This window comes from Schistocerca serialis, chromosome 2 (genome assembly GCF_023864345.2).
Source record: "Schistocerca serialis cubense isolate TAMUIC-IGC-003099 chromosome 2, iqSchSeri2.2, whole genome shotgun sequence".
Taxonomy (NCBI): domain Eukaryota; kingdom Metazoa; phylum Arthropoda; class Insecta; order Orthoptera; family Acrididae; genus Schistocerca; species Schistocerca serialis.
Window position 1 is genome coordinate 702,669,217 of NC_064639.1, and position 17,728 is coordinate 702,686,944.

The window sequence follows — 17,728 nt, forward strand, 5'->3', positions numbered from 1 at the left end:
CTGGAGCTTTTGCTTTTTATAATTCTGTTAATTTAAGTGAAGGCTGTTGGTGCTACTTATAGTTGCTTACAGTTATGTGGAATGGCATTTTAATATATTCTCTTGCTTCTTAAATGAAACCATTTAATCCTGTTTTTGCTGCTACATTTATAAAGTGATTGTTAAAAGTACTTGCAGCTTGTGAATTATCAGTCGCAGCATTGCCATTTAGTTTAACTGTTATGTTATCTTGTACACTGACTGTCTGTCCTCTCCCATTTGACACTATCCCATATAGGTTTAATCTTATTATCTACATTGTTTATTTCTTTTGGGACATGCATACTTCTGAACATTTGCCTTTCTTTAAAATATTACTGTATTTTTTTGTAGTAAGCATGTTATGTCGGATCTTGGCTTGATTTGATTTTATTTGATTTTAACAGGGAAGCTAAAACAGCTTTGGTCTAACGCACCACTGCCCACACCAAAACTAAGTTTATTGTGCGTTATCGCTTGCTGTATATCTAGTAAAGCCAGCCAGTGCCCTTAAATAGTGCAAGGAGTGAGTCCCTCTACCAGTTCTTTGTTAGACACAATTCCTTCAGGTCTAGTTGTCCCGAAGATTCTGTATCTTTTACTCTCCAATACCATGCATTCGAAGATTTGGCGTGATGCAGTTTCTTCACCCTCATCACAGATCCTACATTTAGGGTCCTCCTCCATTGTAGCCATTGTGTGTAGGTGTTTTTTGAAATTCCCATGGCCAGTCATCAATCCAGTCATGAGTTTGATCTCTTTCCTGTTCAATCCCAAGATTACAGAGCTTCTTTTAAAACACGGCTTGGGCATCGTTACCTTACCATGTTTCTGTTTATGGACCTTGGTCCTATATCCTACGTTATTTTTTCTAAGTCAGTTCTGTAGTTCTAATTAAATCATAGCCTTGGTGATTGTCAGGACAAGTTCCAGTCCAATATATGAGGTTGTTGGCCTCATCCTAGCCAGTCTGTCAGCTTGTTCATTGCCACAGATCCCTGAGTGGCCAGGGACCCACACTAGGTTTACCTTATTGCTTCCCCCTAGCTCCACCAGAGCCCTGTGGTATTCTGCAACAATCTTAGATCTTGTTGCAGGAGCTGCCAATGATTTCAGGGCTGCCTGGCTGTCTGAATAGATGTAGATGTTGTGATCCTTGTAGCACCTATGCATACTCTCCTCCACACATGCCCTGATTGCAGTAATTTCAGCTTGGAATACGAAGGCCAGGTTTCCTAGAGAGATTATGGCCCCTGGTCTTGGCTGAACCCCCATACACCCCTCCCCCAATGCCTTGGTCTATTTTCAACCCATCCGTGAACCAACGATGCCTCCCATATGGTGTCGAACTGTTTTTTCCCACTGCTCCCTGCTTCCAATTATTATATTGTAAGGTTTGTCAAAGCAGTAGGGAGTTATTATACAGTCGGCAGACATTTCCCCAGCCATTCCTATATTTACCTCATTCACTATCGTAGTGTGTGATTCTGGATATCTGAATGAATCCCAGATTTTGCCTGCTTTAAGTCCGTGTGCCCCAGCTGCTGCCTCCACCTTGACCCAAAGGTATAGTGGAGGCATGTCCAGCATGGCTTCCATTCCAGTTATGGCTAAGCAGACCAATCTCTGCACCTTAGCAAGCTCCTTAGCTGCAACCCACTGTTCAACTTTCTTCCATCACACTACGGCCCACGTAGGAAATCCTAGGTCTGACCATTGTGATGTATATCCAGTGCATACCCCTGTGGCTTAGGCCCCAGTTTTTGCCATAAGCCGTTCTAGTACTCACTAGAGTACTTTTTGCCTTAGAGCAGATACAATTCGAGGTGTCCACGTTAGCTTCTCATCTAATGTTGCCACTAGATATTTCACTATCCCCTTCACAGGTAGTTTCATCGAAGAGATTTTAGATTCCAACTTGAGTGTTGAATATGTCTCTTCATAAATGGCACCACAACAGTCTTCTTAGGATTAACCCTCAGATCCTGTTTAATGCACCAATTTTGCACAATGTCCAAACCTCCTTGTGCCATATTTCTAACTGTGTCAGTAAATTTGCCAAGTATTACTATGACAAGGTCATCTGCATATCCTTGGCAGAAGCATTGTCTGGAATTTAATTCCTCAGTGAGTTCGTTCACCACTAGATTCCACAATAGAGGACAAAACTCCTCCTTGTGGGCAGCCTCTAGTGGTGTTAATTACCATCTTTTCATTCATCATGGTAGCCTCTACCTTCCTTCCACTAAGCATGGCCCTGGTCAACCTGCATATAGTGGTCCCCAGGTCATGCACCTCTGCTGCCCTTACCATGGAATCGAAGGTCGTTTTACTGAAGGCCCCCTCGATATCTAAGAAGATGCAGAGGGCTATTTCTTGAAAGTGAAGTGCTTTTTCCACCTTCCCGACGAGTTGGTGGAGAGCTGTCTCACATGATTTACCTGCTTGATAAGCGTGTTGGTTTGAATGCAGGGTGGCCCGGGACATGACTTACTCTGGCATTTACACAAATTTCTCTCTTCTTCTTACATGAAATTTTAATTCGCCAAATTCTTGACACCTTACCCTTGTATTTTTTAAATTGATTTTCAGGATTTCTTTTTAGAAAAGAAACTTTCAATTGTTGACACAAATTTACTATGGAATAAATCGAATTTGACATTCCCAACTCTTTTTACATATATGGTACTTCATTCCATACCACCCCTTTAACTTACCATTGAAACATTTGTATCCTTTTCTCATTAATATGCCTCACAGCTTTGTATGATCCTGTCTGAGGGTTGTAAGGTCTCATAGTGTTTTTTTTCTCCATTAATTGTGCATCATGATCAGGTATTCCATTGACAATTGTGTAAACTTTGTTTCAGCCTGAGCACTGTCTATAAAAATATATGTCTTACTATCTTGGTGCATTGAAAAATAGAGCACTGAAATTAGATTGGAATGCCCAAATAATAATTCTAGTTCATTTGTCCTATCAGTATCTTTTAATAAATCTACATTGAAAACCTTTTCTTCTTTTCTGGAATGTAGCTTAGCAATGCATCTAGAGTTCTGATAAATAGCTGAAAGTTTCTTAGAGGGGATTTATAGACTTTTACAATTATTGGAGAAGTATCCTGCAGTAAGGATTCAAAAGCACATGCTTCTCAATGTCCGTAAACTGACTATAACCTAAAAAATGTGCCACTTTTGACATGTGTGCTTGTGGCCCCCCCCTTACACTTTTTACAAGATGCTCAGTAAATCTTTCCTCCCCCCCCCCCCCCCTTTCCTATTCAGGTGCAGGCCATCCTTATAAATGTATCCCCATCTCCGACCTTTATTCATATTTTCATTATATTCACTATCAAGATGGTAATATAACATATATACAGCAGTAATCCCAAAACACACATTCAAGCTAACATGTTATATCCTACTTGCCAAGAAATCCTTACTCTAGACACACAAATTCATTCCACTTATGATAATACTTCCACTAATATGCATTATTGTGGTACAAGAAAAGTGCTCTTTGGAAATCGAGAAGTACTACAGATGGCCTTGTTCCATGCCGACTGGCATGGAGGAAGTAATTGTGTTAGAGACAAGTAAAGATATTTTAAGATTCCACAGTAGGTGGATCAGTGTGGAGATTGGATGAAAGTTTTGTTGTACCCTTCTGGCACCCTTCTAGTAGGTGGGTGTGAACTTTGCTTTCTTCTAACTACTGGGCACATTTATTGTTAGAGGATCTGTAGTATATTGTGGTTAAAACTGGGGACATCTCACTTGGAAATTTTATAAAGAATCCAATCAGAGTTTAGTAAGTAAGTGTAATACCTGCGGTAGAAGAATATATTTTCAGAGCTTCTTCAGCACAACATACAGATAAGTTCTATGCAGAAAGAGGTGAAACACTGAACATACTGTTCAATGCATCATGACAAGTAAAATTATTCTAAGGACTGATTGAGTACTGAACAGAAAATTTGTAATGATTTGCATTCTGAGACTTTCTGGACAGAAAGTAGTTTCCCAAGGCTTTGGAAGAGCATAAGCCCTGCAGTAACTGAAGAAGTTGGTTTTGCAGTGTATAATGGAAAGTAGGTTGACACTTATGATTTACTGTATCTTCGGTTCCTTTGCTCATTGAACCTTCTATGTTAGTTCTCTGAGTTAACTTCGTACTAGGATTGGGCATTTCTATTGGAAAATTTTCTGTATTGAGTCATTTTATATGCTGCCAGATGTTGCAGAATTCTACATTGGTATGTCATTTGCAGGTAATTGGAGTAAAGCTGACAGGCAAGTTGCAGGGATGGACATCACCCAAAGATATCATTTTGAAAGTTGCTGGAATACTCACTGTGAAAGGAGGCACTGGTGCTATTGTGGAGTACCATGGTCCTGGAGTGGACTCAATTTCGTGCACTGGTGAGTAAAGTGTGTATACTGCAACAGATAACACATCTAAATGTATCTACACATGGGAGCCTTACATGCCACAAATAGTAACTGAGAACACTATTACTCCTCTACCAATGGCACATTTGTGTCTTAGTTCAAGAGAACATTAGATGGAACACAGTATGTTTGCATTTGAGGAACGTAGTGTCAGTGATAGGTGAGATTGAAACTACTGATGTTTCAAAAATTGCTCTTGGTGAGCAGTCATGAAAGTTGAGCATTCATGGGTAGGTGTCAAGTAGAGACACACATTTGACTAAAAGCAATTTACACACTGCACTTGTGCATGATATTGATTTCTTGACATGAGTCATTGTGTGAAGTATGGGGCAGCAAATAATGAGCTCTGCAGCAGATTAAGACATGGCATTTTGCTGTCATAACATTCTGTCCACTAAACTTGATAATTTTCTACAATTAATCATAATAATTAAGAAAATTAATTGTTAACTGATGCAGTATTTTATTGCAATAAGAATGATGAAAATTAAGTATCAGAGTATGTATATTTGACGTACTTGTGTTTTAATGAAGTGAGCCTATCAGAATTTATTCATTGGAGAGTGAAATGCAAGGAGGCAAAATATAGCTTTCAGCGGTAGATAGGACCAGTTTGTCAGCAACACAGTTGTTAAATTTAGAGTGAGAATTAATCTGGCCACCAGAGGGTATTATAAATGTTAAAATATGTATGGCCTTTTCTCTACATTGTGCATTTTGAGTATTTTTTGTGTATGACTTTTACATTTACTTGTAATGCTGAAGTAAGTGTTGTATTAAATACAAAATACTATAATTTTGGTAGCAGTCAATTCTGAGTATAGCATAATGTGCAGGTTAGGTAATAAAAAACATAATTTTATCATGAGCAAGTGAATTTTTAAAAAAAATCCAAAATAAGATTTCTTTGGACTCTTGTCTGCTGCCATAAATATGAAGCTATACAAGTATTACTTATGTTACCATCTTATATTTGTTACTGCAATCAAAAGCGTATCTTGTTGTTGTCGTTGCCCACCAAGAATAAGGTATTGCTCTGCCATCTTAAATACCAATCATAGCTCGTGACTGCTATTACATGGCTCTTAGGGAAGAATTTCCAGTTCCTGCATTGACTGTTGCACTGCTTAATGTCATTTCATACTGTGAGAAATTAGTGGAAATAGTTACGTACACAAATGTGGTGGCAAGCTTGTGACTAACAGCACTAAGAAACAAGTAAGGATAGAGTGAGAGAGGTAATTCTTGACATCTGCTCATAGATAAATTCAAGTTCCATTCTTGGCCTTGATCTGTGCTATTTTGGATATAGCATTCTCTTTTTAATTGACTGCATTGGTATTTCTTTTTGCCTTGCCTTATTGATCATTGATTATTCCCATACGTACTAAGTTTTTTTTCCTTTTAAGAGCGTGGACAAGAAAATTTTATTTGGCTAAATGGTATGAATACAAAAATTTGGTCCCTAGTATCCTAAACTTCAAAATTGTGCTACTGACTGAGTAATGATATGTAGTACAGCTTCATTATTCATCTACAGCTTCCATCTTGTCATCTCTCTTTGCAACTTTTCGCACTGTTCAAAGAATATTGGTTTTGAAAAATATTTTCATTTCTCTGTTACAGTTTGGCATGTTACCACCTCTCTAGGCTAACTGTTCAAGAATTTTTTTCACTTGTAAATCTTGATACACTAATTAAAAGTATTATGTTGTTTCAGGTATGGCCACTATTTGTAACATGGGTGCTGAGATTGGTGCAACCACTTCAATTTTCCCATACAATCGGCGTATGAGAGACTATTTGGTAGCCACAAATAGAGAGGAAATTGCTGAGGAGGCAGACAAACATGTTGAGTCACTTTTCTCAGCAGATCCAGGAGCAACTTATGATCAGGTATAACTCCCTCTTCCTAACATCTCCTTTCCCTTCTTCCACCTCTCTCTCCCAGTGCGCACACACACTTATAGCAGTGCCTGTCGGTGGTGTTGTGGAGGGCACATTTAAGACGTGTAAGTTAATTTGCTGAGGCTGATTAATTAGGTTACATCATCATCTCCATTCCAACAATGAAGTTTGTGTTTATAAATTGTATTAAACTAAGAAATTAGCAGACCTTCATCACTACTCTTAACTTCCCTGCCTTGCTACTTTTCATCGGGTATGAGGGGTCAGGGTTGTCCGAGCATTGTTGACCCTGTTACATGTCAGGATGATGGTGCAGGTTGGTGGCTTGGGAGCAGTATGCAGAACAAGTTCCTCGGCCACTATGAAATCGTAACAACAGCATGCTTATTTAGCAGACTTCATATTATCAGTGTAGTCAGTGTTGCAGTGGCTTGTGATAACACTGGGCAGTGCCACTTGCTCATTGAAGTAGGTGACAATATGAGATGCCTGTGGGGACGACAGACTGGAAAGGTGGCCACAGCAAAGGAGCGGTGTCAACGCTTCAGCTGGCTGGTACACAGCCATGTTGGGCCTGCAGGCATCAGACGTGCAGTGGGAGCACACTTGTGTACAGACCAGCCATGCCATTAGGTGTGAATGTGGCATCCAGACAGCAGCTCACCAGGGATCAGGTGAAGGAGGACCTCTTGGAGGTACCCAGGAGTTATTCAGTATCAGCCTGCATTGATTACCACTTGGTAGGTGCCAGTTCAATCCCCAAAAGCATCAGGACTAGGTATGGCTCTCCGTAGATCAGTGGTTAGCAGAGGCAAGGCTACTTGTAGATTAGGCCGGATAACGTACGTTGGGTTGATGGCTGGCTTGATGGCTTTCTGGATGTGGACAGTACTAAACAGCCACTGTATGGCAGAAGTGGCTACTATTTGTACTCACTCATCACGGTCTTATTTTGCCAGAGCAGCGCTTCCAGTCACCTAAGGGGCCCAGAGATCAAGTGTCAGAGCTTAGCATGTGGTAACCCTGACTGCCGCAGTCCCAGAGGAGAAGTTGTCACTGTGCCAGCTAGCAAATTTCTGGCTCTGGCAGTGGAATTTGGAAGGCAGCCTGCCGGCTCACTTGGCTGCAGGGTCATGCAGTTGGCTTGGGAAGGTGGTGCTGCAATGCTGGGTCAGATACATTATTTTCATGCCTTGAGTGTAACAAACAGTTTGCTCCTGTGGTTACAACACTGTTCTACAGTGTGGCTTCCATCTATGTCGGTGACTTAAGTGAGTTGTGTTGCATATAACTGTAGTGAAAGTTCGCATGTGAGGCAAATACTCCACTTCCACATATTTACAGATATGCTTGCGACAGGAACATATCTAAAACACAAATAAAAAAAAAAAAAGTGTACTCATGGTAACCAACCAATGTGAAATGAAATGAATATTGAAACATTAATATTTTCAGTGGTGGAGATATGCTTTTTCTTTTATTTGCATCTTTTTACACGAGATGTTCATATAATCAGTGCCTTTACACTCCTTAGAATTTCAGCTTGGCCTGCAGCTACTCTCGCCCACTTGAAATTTGATACATTATTCATTCTTATTCGAGCAGCACAGCTCATTTTTTAACTGTTGTTTCAATTAATTTAGTGTGTTGATAGTGAGTGGTGCCATGTTGGCAAACAAGCTGCATTGCCTCCTCCTGACTGCTTGCCATTTGTTTTTGTTGTGGTTGTTGTTTAGTTGTTGAACATAAATTGGAGATTGGTGTAGTGAATTGTGGGCAGTCTATCCGTTTCCATAAGTGGAATCTGGAAGTGGTGCTTCTCCTGTAATCAAATTACTCATGGTACACACTTGACATGACAACATGTGAAAAGCTCAGTGCCTTCATAACCTTGGAGATTGTGTTCCATGCACTGAGCATCCATGATCTGGTGGTAATCAGATATACTTGCCACACTTCTCACCCATATTTTGCTTGATTGTAGTGACTGTCAGTGTAAGATGATGACACCTGTGATACGGCACGCTGCACTAACCTGCTAACCATTGCAATAGGAGTGCTGTCTATCCAACACAACAGTCACATAAATTTAAATTACTCATGTGTTTATGCACAAAGGCAATTATATGATAATCAGTGGTGGTGGCAGCGGCACCGGCGGTGTGGTTCAACTGAATTAAATTTTGCTGCAGGTGTTGGAAACTATTATTTCCTCATTCAGTGTATATGAGGTGGTTTTGCCGTGTATCAAGCAGCTAGAGAAATAATGTCAGCCTGTTATGTTGGCAGGAAAAAGCAAACTACTCTTGGATCATCTTCTTCTTCTTCTTCTTTTTTTCTCTCCAAGAAATAAAGGATAATATTGAAGGATTTTTCTTTTCTCTGTAATCGTATTTGTCATCAGTTGAATAAAACAACTTTTCAATATATATATAAACCTCAATCATACTGTCACTTTGTTGGTGTATGGAGCTGCACACCTACTTAAGGGAAAAAGTTGGTCCCAGAGACTCATTAAAAATAGGTTTTAAGATAAATGGAAATGCTTTTCTTAGCAGTAGGTACTGCCAACCTTGCTTGACACTTAATTAAATGCAAATACATCACATTTTCAAATATTTGAGAAAGAGAGCAACGAAAAATAAGAAACCACACATCTCAGCATAAAATACCCATTTTATGACATAAAACTGACAGTTTTGGTTTTGCCAAGTGCTTCATCTTCTATATGATCTTCAATTGAAATTTGCTGAATGTTTTAACTGTCCTTCAAGAACTTTTTTGAGTAAAAAAGTGCCTTGTCTTTATGTATTTTGTGCAACAATGGAATTCAGGATTTTTTGAGTCTCAATATTGCCATATTATCAACCTTGACAACTAAAACGTCAGTCAGTTTTCTCATTCCCCCTAAAAAGTCTACACAGATAAATTATTTTGTTATCAACTTTTGTTGCACTGACCACCTCTGTTTTGGTTATAGATTGGCAGTCATTGCCTTTCTTTGACTGTCAGGAGATAGCTCCATCTTTAAGTGTAATAAGGACACTAGATGTTTTGTTGCACCTCCAGAGTCTGTGTCACTGTGGCAATCTAATATGCTAATGCACAAATCTGGATGATATTAAAGTCATATGTATCTGCTACATTGCTTCACTACATCTTTTGTTGACGTCATTGTATGTGTTTTACATACAAAGGTAAGATCATTGTATGTGTATTACTTACAATGCACTTAGCTTTTCACTCATATTAACTCGTTCATAATGTTTTGTGCACTAATCTCTCTGTTATATTACCCTGTCTTCTACCTTTAAGCTCTCAGGTTTCCAAATCTCGTCCAGTGCTGTCCTCAACAATCAGTCTTTCCTTCTCATCCCGTCCAGTAATTCTCCTCTGACCCAGGGTTCTGGGAGACTTTTCCAAACACTACACCTTTTCCTAACCCTATCCAGTCCTTTTACTTCAATGCTCTTCCTTATCCTACAACCCTTGTGCTGGAAGAAGAAGCTATTGGCTCTGAAAGCTTGCATATCTAAAACCTTTCTTTATAGAGGATGGAATATGATAAGTCACCTTATTGAATTTTGATCCTACAAGTATACTATTAGGGCAATAGCTTTCAAATTGTGCGCTCAACTTGATGCAGTTCATGGAAATCACACCAGATGTCTTAACAAGTTCATCGCTTCCATTGTGAGTCCACCATTTCAGTTTTCCACAATGGTGGACGAAGGACGGTTGACCGTCACGCAAAAGACGAAGATTGTGTTACAGTACACGGTGACAAACTGTGTTACATTGACGCAGAGAAGGGTTTGTGCTCACTTCAGCACATGGTGGGCTTCCAGCCCACAGACAATACCCAGATTACATCAAAAATTTGAAGGTACTGGAACTGTTTCAGAGTGTCAACGGCCACATGCACGTACTGTATGTTCGCTGCAAAACATTGAAGCAGTTCGAGAGGCTTTGACTTGTAGTCCAAGTAAATCAACAAGAAGAGCCAGTGCCGATCTGTACAAAGAATTATTCAATGTGACGTTCGCTTGTATCCATGCAAGATGAGTGTGGCACATAAGCTTACTGCGAGAGATAAGGAGCAGAGACTGCAGTTTGCAAGGTGGGCAGTTGAGCAAGACAAAGAGGCAATGCTATGCAACACATGGTTTTCTGATGAAGCTTATTTTTACGTGAATGGTTTTGCGAACAAACAGAACATTCTATTCTGGGCATGTGAACCTCCATGAATAATCCACACGAAAGACACCTATGGGTAGAAAGTGTGCATGTGGGTTGCGATGTCAAGGCCTGGAATCATCGGCCCATTTTTCTTTGACCATACAGTAATTGGTGAATGCTATTTATACATGCTGCGAAACCAGTTCTTTTCTCAGCTCATGGCCTCATGTTTTCCATTGCAGATACAATGGTTCATGCAGGATGGAGCATGCGCCCATACTGCCAACATTGTGCTTGATTTCCTACGCAAAAGACTTGGCCTTAGTGTATTTTCAAACAGATTTCCAGAATGTTATGCAGGACGTGGAATGTGGCTTGCACACAGCCTGGACATTAACCCATGTGACTTCTTCCTTTGGGGGTTCCTTAAAGAGAAGGTGTACTACAGATAACTCCAAAATGCAGTGCAATTTAGGGCCATCATTGTGGAGTTATGCCGCGCCATTCCAGAAGATTTGTGTTGGAGAGTCATTACAAATGCAAGTGTGCAACTTGAAGATGTTGTAAACCAAAATGGCAGTCATATTGAACATATGATTCATTAGGTTGTATTTCCAAGCTGTATTCTTTACTTCTACACCAATAAATTACAGATCTTGTCAACAACAAATGTGTTATTCATGAAACAAATCAGGTGACTTATCATGCGCCACCCTGTATGTGTGTTCTCCTGCTGGCGAGTAGATTTTTATCTGTCTGATTACTTTATATTGTTTGAAACTAATCGGTTACATGGATATTTCAGTTTAAACAATATAGAAATGTCACTATTATTGTAATGTGATATGATGTAAAATGAAATTCTGAAATGAAAACATTTTTCTTGGCATTTTAAATAAAGAAAGTGAAATAATTGTTTAACAACTACTGTGAAGCGTGTCATTTATTGCTGTCCAATTTCTTACCTTCTGTTCTAGTTTTGATGTGTATTTAATTTTTCATTCTGTCAACATCACAGGCATAAAAATTGCCATTATTATTCCATTATGTGTTGTTCAAGTTGAGTTTGCCATTTAGTTATCTGTATAACAAATGACATCCGATACACAATTCATTTCAGTTTTCTTCTTTTTTTATATAGATAATAGAGCTGAACTTGGACACATTAGAACCACACATCAATGGTCCTTTCACTCCAGATTTATGTCATCCTGTTTCAAAAGTTGGTCAAACAGCTAAGGAGAAAGGATGGCCTGTGGACATTAGAGTGGGTAAGTATTTTTACTTTGAAAATGTTGAAAAATGAAACTAAGCTGCATAAAGACTCACATTCTGTGTTACTCATCTTAATCAAAAAGCGAATGGTAAAACATTGTATGGAGTAGACGCATGTTAGTTGCCAGACTGTTTACCAAATTGCATGTAAATGAGGTAACTAACATAATAAATATATCCATAGTGTCTTGAAATTACACACTAAACCATATCGTTCATATTATAACTACTTCTCTTTACTTACCTTGTAAAATGCAAGTGCCATGCCTGAAACTTCCCTGATGTTTTGAAATCCTTAATTGTTTCAAGTTATAAGGAAGATAAAATGTCTTGACCGCTATTGAACAGTATCCGTCATGTCCATAACCTCGTCTTAATTGTATGGTTTTAGGCTTAGTCTGTCTACCATTAACACTGTGATGTTCTCAGATGTTTTCCAATGTTTTGAAAGCAATTCCTTTCCCGTGCTATGCTCCTTAATTTAGACAAAGCAGTTGACTGTATCACATGATACCGTAGTACCTACATTTGAACAACATTATGTATATGACAGTGAACTATAATTATATGACAGTGAACTATAATTAATCAAATCGTATATATTAGACGGGAAACAAGTTGTCATAGTAAGCAATTGAAGGTCGAATGCCCTTCCAATTGCTACAAGAGTCCCGCAACATTTTGTTCTTGCACTTTAACTTTTTTTAAATATATGTGATCTTCATTGTCCAACAAGTCTGTTAATATTTACTGATGATACAACCCTTATAGTGATGATCTCAAACTAGATGTTGTGCTGAAAACAAAACTATACTGATCACTTACATTAATGTATTGCACTACACATATCACCATTATTTACTTTACACTGACTTGAAAGGAAAAAGTAATTTGTTATGCTTGATAATTAAAGAAAAAATTACACTTTCAGACAAACACTGCAGACAGTTTTTCAAGTACCTTGTCATTATGTCTAGATTACCATCAGGCAGACTTCACTGTAGTTAGAAAACCGTCTCTCACTGTCAGCATTGGAAGAGGAAATCCAAATAGCCTTCAGTCCCACAACTCCAGACTGCTGATTGTCAACTGCTGTTGCCTTTAAACATTTGGCTATGTCGGCGTATGCTGATCGCATGGACATTTTCTTCCCTGCACCATTCCACAGTGTCCATACTACTGAGACCAGTCATTCCAGCTAAGAGTGCAGGATCTTTGCCATGTCTACATAAATGAATGTCCCAGCTTATTGCCCTTGGGTTGAAACCTAAATCTAAAGCCTTGAGGACCGATTTGTTTGGATCTGTGGCCTTGAGAGTTATCCTAATATAAAAATGCAACCCAGTATGCTTCAATCCCTCCTATACTTCTGCATGAAGCACTTGCCACTTTACCTTTTTTTAAATGTTGTTTGTTTGTTGCACAAAATACTGAAACATTCTTTAAGTAGAGCTCATGTGATGACAGATATTTTGAAGTCCCAAAGGAAATATTTATATCAAGTCACTGGCATGTTTAATGAAATTGGCCTCTGCAAGAGTCCAATTCACTTCATCATCTGACAGCAAATTTACATTCTGATTGCACGCTTTTACTTGACCCCTGAGTGGAGGATGCTGGGAGCAGAAGCCTGTAATTGGCTCATAACACATTGGCTGTGGATACAAGCCCTGCCTTCTTTTCCCATGTCACCCAGCTTATAGCTTACAAAAGAAATGAACATGTAATGATTATTGTGTTGCAGAAGTGACATGAAAGGAAAGTTTATGGTGAATCACTAGAAGGACCAGGTACAGCCTCTTCTCTCATTTTTGTAAGTAATATAAACAATCATTATGCACAACAATACACACAGATCAACACTTTATTCACAATGGCTATTTATTGTTACAAACTACAATATTGTTAGGTAGCTGTGGTTGGCAACGAGCGTAAACATTCCAGAGTGGCACAAAGTCAGCTGACTTTCGCTGATCACAGAGGGCTCTACAATCAGCACTCTGCCCACGTTGGAAGACTCCTGAACTTATCACTGCAGAAGAATTCAATCATTTCTTCAAAATGATCTGCTACGTGAAATTGCTGTGGAGAGCTGTGAGTCCTGGCATGTTAAAACTGGAAGATCAAAAAACTTTTTGTCTCCATTATTTTCCTTCAGAAAATGCAAATACAATTGTTTCCTTTTCTTGGTGTTGAAGAAAGTATGCTTTGAATTGCTGCTAATAGTGTACAACTTACTAAGTTCCTTTGAAAAAATTTTTACAATCAGATGCAGTTTATGTGCCCTGCACTGTATGTGGTTTAAGTTATTACCTATTATTATTATTATCATCGAAGAGGCAACACATTTCTTAATGTGTCTAGAAGTGTCACTCGCTACTGCTTGTGTGTTATCTTTCTGTGTATAGTATTTCTCAAGACCCCCAAAATTGCCCAAGTTTATTACTTTGAGTTTGCTGTCTAGAGAACCTGTATACTTGCAGCCAAAGTTTCTGCTGGTTTCGCACTTCAGCAGGCCTCAACAGCACAGCAGAAACACAATGGCCTCATCTGTGAGTACACTCGTTGGCTGAAAGCCATGTACGCACTGCTACTGGATATATTTTTTGGATGCAGTTGTGTTTCCAACAGTGTTCCATAACAAGTTTGAAGCTGCTTAGTGTTAAGGTTGCTGTACACACTTCCAGCACTATTAATACTTAAAGGTACATGCAAATGAAAGAACACACATTATTAGTGGATGAAGAACTGCTGCAGAACAACATGTAAGAATAACTTGCTACAGGAGCTGAATATGGAAGACAGCTCTGATTTCTGTAACATCTCTTCAATGTCATTAACAGATATTTAAATTCTGGTAGATTTGGTAGCATCAGGTGTTTCAAAAAAAGACCTAGATTTCAGGGAGCACTTCCAGTCAATGAAAGACTTTCTGGCTACTCTCCATGTTTTTTTTTTTGACAACAGGGGATTCATTCAAAGCCCTTTGTGTTTATTTCACACTTCAAAGCAAGCATTATCTTAAATATACCTGAAGTTGTAGACCACTGTTGGAGGTCTTGAAGGGTTATACAAAGGTAACTAAACATAAAAGCTTGTTAAATATGTATTTTGTCCATTTTTTTATTCTCTCTTTTTTTTTTTTTTTTTTTTTTTTTTTTTTTTTTTTTTTCCAAGAACTGGACACCCACAATCAAAAAGCAATACTTCCTCAGTTGTGTTGCTTGCAAATATAACTGGGGAATTAACACTGCATGTTGATGCACATGGCACACCCATACACGCTGACTCCATACTTGTGTAGAAGGCTTAACTCTGGCTGAAGCAAGATGTCATTCAGCTTTTGTTTTGTGATTGCCCTTTATACTTATGGCAATTTTCTTAGTGACTGTGCCATTTATAGGCCACAGATGCAGTATTCATCAGTATCCTCATTTTTCCTGATTCTACAGTACTTCTAGAAGTAGTTGGGAAGAGACATTGTACGTATCTTGCCACCCATTCATCTTAATTTCTTGTGTGTAAGAGATGATGATGATGATGATGATGATGATGATGATGATGATGATGATGTAGAAGAGCCAGGAACTTGTTCATTACCTCTTTCCAGTATAAAATCTTCTGAAACCTGAAATCAGATTTATTTATTTCAGACTGAAAAAGACTGGTGTGGAACAGCATGCCTGTTCATAGTATGAAGGCTTTCACGACCGGATGACATATCTTCTGGTAAACCTTCCGGGATGTAAGGTCGTGGTCCATGAAACTCTTCAGCTCCTAACGTTTCGAGTCGGCAGGACTCACCGGAGGAGAAACACCCCTCTGAAGATGTCCAGCGCAGCTCTGGACGAAACGTTAGGAGCTGAAGAGTTTCATGGACCACGACCTTAACATCCCGGAAGGTTTACCAAAAGCATGCCTGTTCTCAGCCACAACACTTCTCCCATTGTATGGGAGCAGTTGATGGGAAGTACATAGTCATACAGTGCCTTTTTTGTAAATAAATGGCAGATATTGTTTGGAAATTAGATCATAAAATATTTTATGGGTTCTGAGCCCAGCACTTTCATTTGCAACATAAATTAAAGGACAATTCTTAGCCACATGTACTTCAGTAATCATGAATTGTGAGCCTAGCATCTAATTATCGTGATTATGTGGTGTAAATGGTGTTATAAGCAATGACCAAGGAAAAAAAAAATCTCGTGATGATAAGAGTCTGTAACTATGTCTATGTAAAATACCTATTTTCACACCACGTAATCAACTATGCCACTGTCAATGACTATCATTGCAAATATTCTCACTCTAATGGTTAAACAGTGCATGGTCCCACACGTTTACTTTGTAACATGACTTGAAATTATGCCTTTATTGGTTCGCAGACAGGCCAGCTGAAAAATCAATCCTTTATTGTGCACCTAATTGTTTCAGTGTAAATAAAATCTCCTCAAAGTCTGTAAGCTCCTGTGAAATAGAAATGTTATACCAGCTGCACGAGCAGTTGCGTGAGTGTAAAGAAAAGTATTAAAATCAAATTCGCCATGTAATGTAGTTCCTGCGATTCTATGTTGTCTGGACTGCTCAGCCAGCTAAGCGTGAAATGAAGCATTAAATAACAGTTCAAGCTAAAGTTCTATTTCACAATTGTGAATTATTTAGGAATAAAGACGATAACTCACCGAAAGGCAGAAGTGCTGCGTCGTTGATAGGCGCACAAATGAAAGGTATGGAGCTTGGCTAGCTTTTGGAATTCACTTCCTCTTTCCAGCTGTAGGACACACACACACACACACACACACACACACACACACACACAAAGCACCCCAGCTAGCCCACAGCTGGTCCCCACTCTCTCACAAACTGCTAGACGCTCCCCCCCAACCCCTCCCTGTCTCTTGCCTCTCTCCATCCCTCACCCAACCCCATCCCAAACCCCCTTCCTCATCCTAGGTCACTCACTGTGGGCCATTAAAGAACTGGCAGTTGGCTGAGCACAGTGTAGGGCGAAAGGTGTATGCACATGAGTGAGTGAATATGTGTGTGTTTCTGTGCATGTTTTTCCTACAGCTAGAAAAAGGAAGTGCATTCCAAAAGCTAGTCAAGCTTCATGCCTTTTGTTTTTGTGCCTATCCATGACGCAGAGCTTCTGCCTTGTGGTGAGTCGTCTCCTTTATTCCTAAATAATTCATAATTTTCAACCATAACTGTCCATACATTATTTCGTAATTAATAACACGTTATATAGTCTTGCAGACATGGAAGACACAGAGTGACCCTATAACAATGACGGGGTCGGTTAGAGAGTGCCAATAAGGGAATTGTCAGGGAGAGAGAGAGAGAGAGAGAGAGAGAGAGAGAGAGACTATTACAGTGGAACTTCTATGTATATACTAAATTGTAGGAGTCACAGATATAAATATACTGTTTCGTCGCACATTATATCAAGTCTCTATTGTCGTTGGTTTTCTCAAAAGTAACATTTTGTAGAATTAACAATCTTATATTCCAAGGTCATTGATTTCCTTTATCAGTAGTTACTACATTATATGGACTTTATTTTATTAAAGTCTCTCAATTCATTAATTCATAACAAGTATAAAAATGTTCGTGACAAATACATATGGAGATGCAATCTCCAAACCAAATGCGCTCTGCATATTCTCTCATTTGTTTACTGCAGATTGCACATGACCTCCCATTTGTACTGGGAATAAGGTACATGTGAGGGGCCTATTTGTTATCTGCCACATCCAGGTGAAAGACAGATTCTGAAATTGTCCACCCACCTGTCATCTTCTAAGGGTGTCCTTGCCCTGCATAGAAGTAGCACATAGGCTGTATATTCATCGTGGGCAGCTGTAAGAAAGTCTCTAGCGAGTTGGCTATGGCT

General features: G+C 39.1%; 1 protein-coding gene across 2 annotated transcripts in view; it reads left to right on the top strand.

Moving 5' to 3' along the window:
- Positions 1–17,728, top strand: part of LOC126457849 (aconitate hydratase, mitochondrial-like) — a 74,927-nt gene that overhangs the window by 20,458 nt on the left and 36,741 nt on the right. For both annotated transcript variants that reach the window (XM_050094489.1, XM_050094490.1), the window contains exons 6-8: positions 4,290–4,440; positions 6,194–6,369; positions 11,702–11,831. In XM_050094489.1, the coding sequence (XP_049950446.1) occupies positions 4,290–4,440; positions 6,194–6,369; positions 11,702–11,831 (457 nt within the window). The remainder of the gene's footprint in view (positions 1–4,289; positions 4,441–6,193; positions 6,370–11,701; positions 11,832–17,728) is intronic.